This window comes from Coregonus lavaretus, assembly GCF_964263955.1.
Source record: "Coregonus lavaretus genome assembly, chromosome: 12".
Lineage (NCBI taxonomy): Eukaryota > Metazoa > Chordata > Actinopteri > Salmoniformes > Salmonidae > Coregonus > Coregonus lavaretus.
The window spans coordinates 25,946,191-25,957,048 of NC_139999.1; the positions used below are offsets into that span (position 1 = coordinate 25,946,191).

The following is a 10,858-nucleotide window of genomic DNA, read 5'->3' on the forward strand; positions in this document are numbered from 1 at the left end:
TCCCACACCACCGGTGCCACAAGACAAGACTCCGGTAGTATGGGAGTAGGCTCAACGGACCTCTCCTCCGTGTCATACCGCCGGGACAGCGCATCTGCCTTACCATTCTGGGACCCAGGGATGTACGTGATTTTAAATACGAACCTGGCGAGAAACATACTCCATCGAGCCTGGCGAGGGTTCAGTCTCCTCGCTGCCCGGATGTACTCCAGGTTCCGATGGTCAGTCAAAATGAGGAAAGGGTGTTGAGCCCCCTCAAGCCAATGCCTCCACACCTTAAGGGCCTGAACTACAGCTAACAGCTCCCTGTCCCCGACGTCATAATTTCGCTCCGCCGGGCTGAGCTTTTTAGAGTAAAAAGCACAGGGGCGGAGTTTAGGTGGCGTGCCGGACCGTTGAGAGAGTACGGCCCCTATACCGGCCTCAGACGCGTCCACCTCGACCTGAAAGGGTAATGCAGGATCCGGATGCGCCAGCACCGGAGCCGACGTAAACAGGTCCTTCAGTCTCCTAAAGGCCCTGTCCGCATCAGCTGACCACTGCAGGCGCACCGGATCCCCTTTCAGAAGGGACGTGATGGGAGCTGCCACCTGTCCAAAACCCCAGATAAACCTCCGGTAGTAATTCGCAAAGCCCAAGAACTGCTGCACCTCTTTGACAGTGGTTGGGGTTTGCCAATTACGCACAGCTGACACACGATCCACCTCCATTCTCACCCCTGACGCGGACCCGATAACCCAAAAAGGAGGCCGACTCCTGGAAAAACAGACATTTCTCTGCCTTGACATATAGGTCGTGCTCCAACAGCCTCCTCAATACACGACGCACCAGGACTATATGCTCGGCTCGGGTAGACGAGTACACTAGAATGTCATCAATGTACACGACCACCCCTTGCACCTGCATATCCCGGAAAATGTCATCTACGAAGGATTGGAAGACTGATGGAGCATTCATCAACCCATATGGCATGACGAGATACTCGAAATGACCTGACGTGGTACTAAACGCTGTTTTCCATTCGTCGCCCCCCCTAATGCGCACCAAGTTATACGCGCTCCTGAGATCCAGTTTTGTGAAAAACCGCGCTCCATGCAATGACTCCGTCATGGTCGCAATCAGAGGGAGTGGATAACGGTATTTCACAGTAATCTGATTGAGACCACGGTAATCGATGCACGGGCGCAACCCTCCATCTTTCTTCTTCACAAAAAAGAAGCTTGAGGAGGCGGGAAAAGTGGAGGGCCGTATGTATCCCTGTCTCAAAGATTCGGCTATGTAAGTTTCCATAGCTTTTCTCTCCTCTTGAGACAAAGGATACAGAAATAGATAACTCACATCAGGAACAGTCTTTAACTCTTTAGTTTCTGACCCACTCATCCTCAGTGGAGATATTTGTATAACCACAATTCTCTGTCTAACATAGTAAGTACTATAACCATGATAGGTAATCAACAAACAAAAAATACAGAAATGGTCATTTCTCAAATGACTGAAAAATGAACTGACACTCTGTTCAAGTTCAACTAGAATTAGCAGATTCTTTGGAGCAATTGGTTGTCTTCAGATCTGGCAGACTATTGCACAGAATCCAAGCAGCAGGTTCAAAAACTGTTTGTGTGTTTGTTACCCAGGCAAGTCAGTGGGAATAGTCACGACAACGCGTGTGAACCATGCCACCCCCAGTGCGGCCTACGCCCACTGTGTGGACAGGGACTGGTACTCCGATGGAGAGATGCCTGCTGAGGCAGTACAGGCGGGCTGCAAGGATATCGCCAGGCAGCTCTTTGAGAACATTCCCAACATCGATGTGAGTCACAGCATATACACTATATATACAAAAGTATGTGGACACCCCTTCAAATTAGTGGATTCGGCTATTTCAGCCACACCCGTTGCTGACAGGGTATAAAATCGAGCACACAGTCATGCAATCTCCATAGGAAAACATCGGCGGTAGAATGGCCTTACTGAAGAGCTCAGTGACTTTCAACATGGCACCGTCATAGAATGCCACCTTTCCAACAAGTCAGTTTGTCCTGCTAGAGCTGCCCCGGTCAACTGTAAGTGCTGTTACTGTAAATTGGAAATGTCTAGGAGCAACAACGGCTCAGCCGCAAAGTGGTAGGCCACACAAGCTCACAGAACGGGCCTGTATAGTGCTGAAGCACGTAACATGTACAAATCTGTCTGTCCTCTGTTGCAAAACTCACTACCGAGTCCCAACATTTCTCTGGAAGCAACGTCAGCACAAGCACTGTTCGTCTGGAGCTTCATGAAATGGGTTTCCATGGCCGAGTAGCCGCACACAAGCCTAAGATCACCATGCGCAATGCCAAATATCAGCTAGAGGTGTGTAAAGTTCGCTGCCATTGGACTCTAGAGCAGTGGAAACGCGTTCTCTTGAGTGATGAATCACACTTCACCATCTGGCAGTCAGACGGACAAATCTGGGTTTGGCGGATGCCAGGAGAAAGCTACCTGCCCCAATGCATAGTGCCAACTGTAAAGTTTGGTGGAGGAGGAATAATGGTCTTGGGCTGTTTTTCTTAGTTCCAGTGAAGGGAAATCTTAACGTTACAGCATATAATGACATTCTAGATGATTCTGTGCTTCCAAATTTGTGGCAACAGTTTGGGGAAGGCCCTTTCCTGTTTCAGCATGACAATGCCCCTGTGCACAAAGCATGGTCCATACAGAAATGGTTTGTCAAGATCGGTGTGGAAGAACTTGACTGGACTGCACAGAGCCCTGACCTCAACCCAATGAATTGGAATGCCTACTGCGAGCCAGGCCTAATTGCCCAACATCAGTGCCCGACCTCACTAATGCTCTTGTGGCTGAATGGAAGCAGGTCCCGCAGCAATTTTCCAACAGCTAGTGGAAAGCCTTCCCAGAAGAGAAGAGGCTGTTATAGCAGCAAAGGGGGGACCAACTCCATATTAATACCCATGATTTTGGAATGAGATGTTAGACGAGCAGGATTCCACATACTTTTGGTCATGTAGTGTATATAATATGGATCCTGATATTACAGAAAATATCCAGTAATCATGCTAAAAACAGAGCATTTTTATAAGCAACAACTATTGTCCAAAACAATGATTGCTATTTATTCTGTATAAATTGTTCAGACAGTAATTTGGAGCAACTTGCACCTGTAATGTAATGGCTCAAAAATAATTCCTCTCCTGATTATTCTTGTCATGGATTAAGGTTGCATGGCGGAACCCGGTTACCGAGATTTACTGGGATTTGTTGCCCAAAACCACTCCCTTTTCCCGGGATAAATAACTTTGAGAAACCTGTAAATTATAATACATTATTTATATGAACAGCATGGCGTGAAATGGAACTGTTAAATTATATGTGATGTCTAAATCTGGCTTCTATACGGCCTCTGCATGATACAGTATATCATCAACGTTCAGGGTGTGGACAGACAGCGCATCTCAGTATGGAGCGCCGTTCACAATGCATGTAGACCGATCATCTCATTATGGTAACTTTTTTCCTTGTGACAGGTAGGCCTCCATTTGCTGCAGCATAGTTTGTGCTACAGTAATATAAAGACCAAATACGCGTCTAATTTACCCATCTCCATCTGGCTTTCAAGGGTCACCATATGTTTTTATTGTAAAGATTATTTTTTTAATTGCAGCAACAGAGTTTTAAAACAGCCTATGGGTTATGCATAATACGCTTCTAATTTATAGCCTCTTTCTCTTGCATGCAGGAAAAGCTAGACTAGAATAGACTCTATTTTTTTGTTGTTGCATTTCTTATACCAATAGACTATTCAAAGAGGGATGCAAGCTCTTGTTTGCTGAATGTTAAATACAGCAGCCAATAGAACTCACGGGTAGTTTGACAGAAAAGCGAACGCGCGATGGCGGTAGGCTATAGCATTTATTTATTCAGACCCATTCAATCTTTATGAAGAGAAGTGAAAGCCTTCTGCATCGAATTGTAGTCCTATATTATTCAAGGTTTTATTAAATTTTATTTTTCTAGGTCATTTTTTTAGTCATTTAGCAGACGCTCTTATCCAGAGCGACTTACATGAGCAATTAGGGTTAAGTGCCTTGCTTAAGGGCACATCGACAGATTTTTCACCTAGTCGGCTCAGGGATTAGAACCAGCGACCTTTCGGTTACTGGCACAACGCTCTTACCCACTAAGCTACCTGCCGCCCCAGGTTGTAATTAAAATGATAAAGATAAGGACAATGAAATGTATTTCATTTAGCCAAACTGTTGAAAGGAGGAAGGAATGAAGCAACAAGAGAGAGAAAGATGAGGTAGGCTAATAACATTAGGGGAAATATTATGAAAAGGTATATATGCGTCAGTCTACTATTTATATACTGAACAAAAATATAAACGCAACATGCAACAATTTCAAAGATTTTACTGAGTTACAGTTCATATAAGGAAATCAGTAAATTGAAATAAATGCATTAGGCCCTAATCTATGGATTTCACATGAGTGGGCAGGGGGGCAGCCATGGGTGGGCCTGGGAGGGCATACTGTAGGCCCACCCACTTGGCAGCCAGGCCCATCCAATCAGAATGAGTTTTTCCCCACAAAAGGGCTTTATTACAGACAATCCCACAGGTGAAGAAACCGGATGTGGAGGTCCTGGGCTGGCGTGGTTACACGTGGTCTGCGGTTGTGAAGCCGGTTGGACATACTGCCACATTCTCTAAAACGACATTGGAGGCAGCTTATGGTAGAAAAATGAACATTCAATTATCTGGCAATAGCTCTGCAGTCAGCATTCCAATTGCACGCTCACTCAAAACTTGAGACATCTGTGGCATTGTGTTGTGTGACAAAACTGCACATTATAAAGTGGCCTTTTATTGTCCCCAGCACAAGGTGCACCTGTGTAATGATCATGCTGCTTAAATCAGCTTATTGATATACCACCCCTGTCAGGTGGATGGATTATCTTGGCAAAGGAGAAATGCTCACTAACAGGGATGTAAACACATTTGTGGACAAAATGAGAGAAATATGCTTTTAGTGTGTACGGAACATTTGAGATTTTTTATTTCAGCTCATGAAACATGGGACCAACACTTTACATGTTGCGTTTATGTTTTTGTTCAGTGTACAAATAAAACCTATTATATTCCCAAATTAAAATCAAATTCGCTAGCCTGAACGATGTTCGTAATTACAGTCCATATAATGCGGGAGAATACAATACAGTACACACTCAAAAGGATTAGCCTACTGGAGCCAGTATCATTTATTTACCCAAGAGAGCATATAGCTAGCTACATCTATGGGCTTTTATGTTTTTCTGTCCTGCGTAATGTACAGTAGACTATCATACTGTATGTAGGCTATTGGATAACGGCACAATCCTTTTTTGGGATAGGGCTCATTAAATGTCTTTAATGTATGGCTCATCAGGCTCAGGTAGCATCAGGCATGAATTTTCGATCAACGCTCTAATCAAATCCAGACAGGCCTATTTATATGCTTAAAAATGCTTTTGAATGACACTTCCGGTTTTGGCGGGAAATACCAGGTTACCCGGGAGAAAAGTGATTTATTCTCGGGATGGAACATTTGTAAAATACCAGGAAAATATTCAACCCTACCGGGGATGTCCATAGATATAAATCAAATGTTTTATCTCTATGGTGGGTGTCTAGGTGATTATGGGAGGAGGGAGGAAGTACATGTTCCCCAAAAACCAGTCAGATGTGGAGTATCCTGGAGAGAAGAAACACTTTGGTACCCGCATCGATGGAAGGAACTTGGTGGAGGAGTGGAATAACAGAATGAAAAACAAGGTCAGCTGTTTAGTCTGTCTTAGTCCTTCTCTCTCCTCTTCTACCATGTCCTGCTGTTTCTTCCTTGTTCTTCTCTGTCCTCCACCTTTCTCAATTTTTCGTATCAAGAACATTTGAATAATTTTAGGTTGTCACAGGGTTAGATCAATGCCATATTATGTATTGTTTTATTTTTTAAATGATCAGAAAGCCCACTATGTATGGAACAAGAAGGAACTTTTATCGCTAAATCCTAATAGTGTGGATTACATTTTGGGTGAGTTATTTTTAAAAATTGTTGCTCTATACTGATTTCACGATCGGCCTGTTTCATCTTTTGTTTTCATGTTAACCACTGTTGATCATCTTCTCTACCTATTTCTCAATATAATAAACCCAGCTTCCCGTGTTAACACAGGTCTGTTTGAGCCGGGAGATCTTCCCTACGACCTGGAGAGAAACAATGAGAGAGATCCTTCCCTGACAGAGATGGTGGAGGTGGCCATCAAGATCCTGAGGAAAAACCCCAGGGGATTCTACCTGCTGGTGGAGGGTGAGTGTTGTTTTACACTCTGGCACCAGTAAATACTGTATCTGTTGCATAAGGTTAATTAATAATGTATATCATGTTGAATGTGAAGTTTGCACAGCTGAGGCTGCTTTGCCAATGCTGATGCTAGATTTTCTCATCTGCCTGAGAGAGAGAGAGGTTAACCAGGCTGTGCGTCGGCAGGGGGGCGCATTGACCATGGGCATCACGAGGGTAAAGCCAAGCAGGCCCTGCATGAGGCAGTGGAGATGGACCGGGCCATTGGCCACGCCGGCCTCATGACCAGCATATATGACACAATGACTGTCGTCACTGCTGACCACTCTCACATGTTCAACTTCGGAGGCTACACGCCAAGGGGGAACACAATATTTGGTGAGAAATGGATGATTTTGCAACCATGTATTGTATGTGGCTACACTCAGTCATCAGTCACTTGGATGTTGTGGATGTTGTGATTAATTGTTTGTGATGGAGATGGTTGATTATTTTCCTCTCTATCCACAGGACTGGCTCCCATGATGAGTGATGTGGACCAGAAGCCCTTCACCGCCATCTTATATGGGAACGGACCAGGGTTCAAAGTAGTCAATGGTCTGAGAGAGAACGTCTCCACCCTTGACTACGGTAACTGAAATCTTATCATCAATGCAGTATTGCCATTTTGACAGTCCTCTTTCTTAGAGAACACCACTTGGTCTTTGGCATGCCAGAAAATCATCCATCTGATCCCTTTCTCCTTCCCTTTCTCTACCTCCACCCTTTCCCTTCCCTCCCTCTATCCAGAGGAAAATAACTACCAGGCCCAGTCTGCAGTGCCGCTGAGTATGGAGACTCATGGAGGAGAGGATGTGGCTGTGTTTGCTAAGGGCCCCATGGCTCACCTGCTGCACGGTGTCCACGAGCAGAACTACATTCCCCATGTCATGGCCTATGCTGCCTGCATCGGCCAGAATAGAGACCACTGCATGTCATCCAGTGGAGCCTCTAGTCTCAGCGCTGCTCTGCCCAGCCTGACAGCTCTCCTCACACTCACCCACCTCCTCTGCTGACCTTTCACCCCAGCCCCCCTCCTGCACCACACCCACCCCTCCTCTCTGTATACATGTATTACTCTCACACCTTTTTTATAGTGTCGATATAATGTGGATTTTATTTTTTCTAATGTTGATTTTTTTTAAATAATTCTGTACAGTTTAATGACTTTGGGACAACTGTAAGGACATTTAAAGTGGAACTGACAGTGTTTTAACTACTTTGCAGATATGAAACAGAAAGACAATCACAATATCAGTCAAAAATATCAAATTCCCAGTTTATGCTACAAAACCAACTTGATAAGAGGTTTTAAAAATTGGTTCTATTTGGCTCAACATTACATGACGTACACTAAGGCATTGCTGGCAGAATAGATGGATGCAGTTCAATGCATGATTAATAAAAATTCATATATAATTGGTAGTCGAAGAAATATTGCTATCAGCTTGTAAATCACAGCTGGCCTGGTACATTGTTTGCTGCCTCCATTCGGGATGCACTATTTCAGTTTCAATTACTCAATATTTTTGACAAAAATGGGTGAATGTCAATACAATCAAACTAGCAAGGGCAATGATCACAAGTCAGTCATAATGTGGCTAATATGCTAGCATATCTATTTATGTAACTAGCTAAAAACACAGAGCCTAATGTTAGCTAGATAGCTAGCTAGCTGCTAGGAGGACGTCATGAGTGAGTGAGGACGTTCACCGACTTTTTCCCCTCGTATCGTTTTTTCGGTGGCTACATAGCTAGAGATGCACGTGTCATTTGGTTAGCTAGCAAGAATAGTTAATCGCTTTGCTAGCTATGCTGAATGACTGTTATCCAGTTAGCACATCTCTTGCGTTCTTCTCCAATTTCAGAGCACTCTTGTCTGAATGTGCCAGAGCGCTGAATAGCTGATGAATTTATGAACGCGCAAGACCTGCTGAATATGACTGTGTCAGTAACCGTAGGCAAAAAAAGTAATAGTTAGTCACGAACACTCTATATAACATGTAAACAGCCTAACCAGCTCTGCTAGGGTGAGTAAAATGGTCATTTGTGTCAACTTTGGCCAGTTAGCTTGAGTGCTTGGTTGGGAAACGCATGCATTGGCAAGCAAGCTGCAGAAGGACAGGCTATTCCCCATCATTTATCAGTGCAATTTTGATGGCCAACTAGCTGAAAAAGTTTGAGAGGGTTGTTGTTGACGTGCATATAAGGAAATATAGCCTACCTTTTTATGGTTGTTTGATCAATTGGACTGTAAAGTTCCCAAATGTAAGTGGACTCCCGTGGTATTTAGCTACATTTTTGCGATGTTGCAACTGCCTGTAAACACACAGTCCAGTTCAAAGTGAATGATGGCAGGCCCTTGTGGGAAATGGCTTGTTTGCATATAAGCCTACTGTACATCTAATTGGCTATGGTGCACCGGTCTGCGTAGGCTCCGGTCCTGGACGAGACAGATGTTTTTATTAGGTTTTATTTACCGCAGTGTCTATTAATTGTCCAAACGCATGGCCGCTTTCCCACTCTATATTGCTATAGAATTTGCACTAATACCTTAGTATACGTAATTCTCAAACATTCTAAGAATTTATGAAAACGTGAAAATGACCATATCGAAGTGCTCACTAGTCAGAAAATGTATAAAATAAGTAATTCTTCCTGGGGATGTATATGAACAGATTTTAATAAGATGTTGCTAAAATGCTGTCAGATCCACTTTAAAAGAATAGTGTTTTGAGCATTGGTGAAGTTCAATCAGATTTAGTGTTAGGGAAAATAGGAGGATATCACTTCCTTTCTACTGTATCATATAGGATAGGTTGTGTTATTCTACTTTGGTATTTATCACCATTCAGGTAACACCAAAACTATGTGAAGAATTCTGTCATATCAGTGGGTTTAAGAGAAGGGTATATCTCTGAATTTATATCAATCATTGTATGGGAAAAAATTATCTCCCAGTATTAATGACAAATCAATGTTGCTGCCCACCTATATATTTGTTTTCTGTCAATTGCATGACTATGAATCAGTCAATTTTTAAAAGAAGCCAGTTCCTTTTATAACGTTCCCCTAGATTTGAATGTGAATATTTTAAAACAGTATATACAAACAGGAAAAATAATCTACTTCATAAGCTCTCATCAGATTCCCTAAACAATCGTGTAAACATTACAATAAGGAAAGTAGAAGCTATTTTGAATGTATGGTTTAAACAAACAAACCCAAAACATTCATTCCATGTCATTTGTACATACTTCCCTAAAGCACTGAATTCAGTGCCCACTGTCAGAATTTCATAAAAATAAGTTAGCCAATAAACTAGGTCCTGTTGGTTTTTCTGAAAATGTTGTGTTTACATTCTTGGTGTGTGTACTGTAAATGGTAGATAATGTGTCAGTTTGCCAGGAACTGATTTTGGTTACACTTTCAATAAGCATTATGGGTACCATTTGGGATGGAATATAATAATATAATATATATAATAATAATATATATAATAATAATATAATAATATAAATATTATAATATAATATATATTATAACAAATGTGTCACTTCATTGAGGAATGTTTAATGCTACACAAATTAATTTGTTCCATTTTTCATATTGGAATTTTTCAAATACCTTGTCAAAAGGAAGATTTTAGCTATTTAAATAAATGTTAAAATAGTGCAGTTGGAAGCGATTTCAAAATAGACAACAGAAACAGAAAATTGCAACAATGTAGAATAGCTGGAATGTTATGTTCAAACAAACCCATACCCAGCATTTGATGCATGGTGCATCTTGTCAACAACATGCACTGCTGTGGTTTGTGTGGAATGTGAATGGACTCAAGCTACATAGCCCTTGGCATAGTATAGTAATTGGAAAAACAGAGAAGGACTCATGGTGACTGGAGCATGAAATTGGAGGTTTAGCTAAAATGGGTATGAAATATAGTTCACACACTCTGGGGCATTCTTTATATGGGTGCTGCACATTGAGCCTGCTTGGAATCTGGGCCCTGGGGGTCTGTGTCTGGTGTCTTCCTCCTACATAAACCTTCTCACTGCAGGAGACGCTTTACTCTGATCATCTCATCTTCCACCAGCCAAGATAAGACGGCAATCTATCTGATGATATTTCTGTAATCCTGTCTTTTGTAGGAATAATTGGGGGAATTTAACAGTTTCAAGCTTTAAAACATAAACATTGAAGTATACTTTTAACTGCCTCCCCTACTCATTTATATGCTTGTTTAAAGTACAGTAATAAAAAATAAATAAGTCTGGAATATATGGCTTCTTCTGTAATGCACAAACGTAAGTACTTTGCCTTAAATGAAAGAGGCCAGTTTCACCAACTGTTTTCATTTCCTGCTCCATCTCAAACAAGGTTAATCATGAACCAACTAGGCTGATAGTAGAGTTGTTAGTTTTCTTTACATTGTTATTTATACTGTACCTCCCCACCCATCACAGCACCACTACTGTCTTCC

The 10,858-nt window shown here is 42.3% G+C and overlaps 1 protein-coding gene across 1 annotated transcript; it reads left to right on the forward strand.

Moving 5' to 3' along the window:
* Positions 1–1,440: 1,440 nt before the first annotated feature.
* On the forward strand, positions 1,441–10,656 carry LOC311138784 (alkaline phosphatase-like; the record flags this gene model as incomplete). Its single annotated transcript, XM_084173608.1, has 8 exons — positions 1,441–1,447; positions 1,635–1,810; positions 5,670–5,810; positions 5,997–6,066; positions 6,208–6,342; positions 6,523–6,714; positions 6,847–6,966; positions 7,126–10,656. The coding sequence occupies 8 exons, from the start codon at positions 1,441–1,443 to the stop codon at positions 7,389–7,391; spliced, it is 1,107 nt and encodes a 368-aa protein (XP_084029734.1). The 3' UTR covers positions 7,392–10,656.
* Positions 10,657–10,858: the final 202 nt, after the last annotated feature.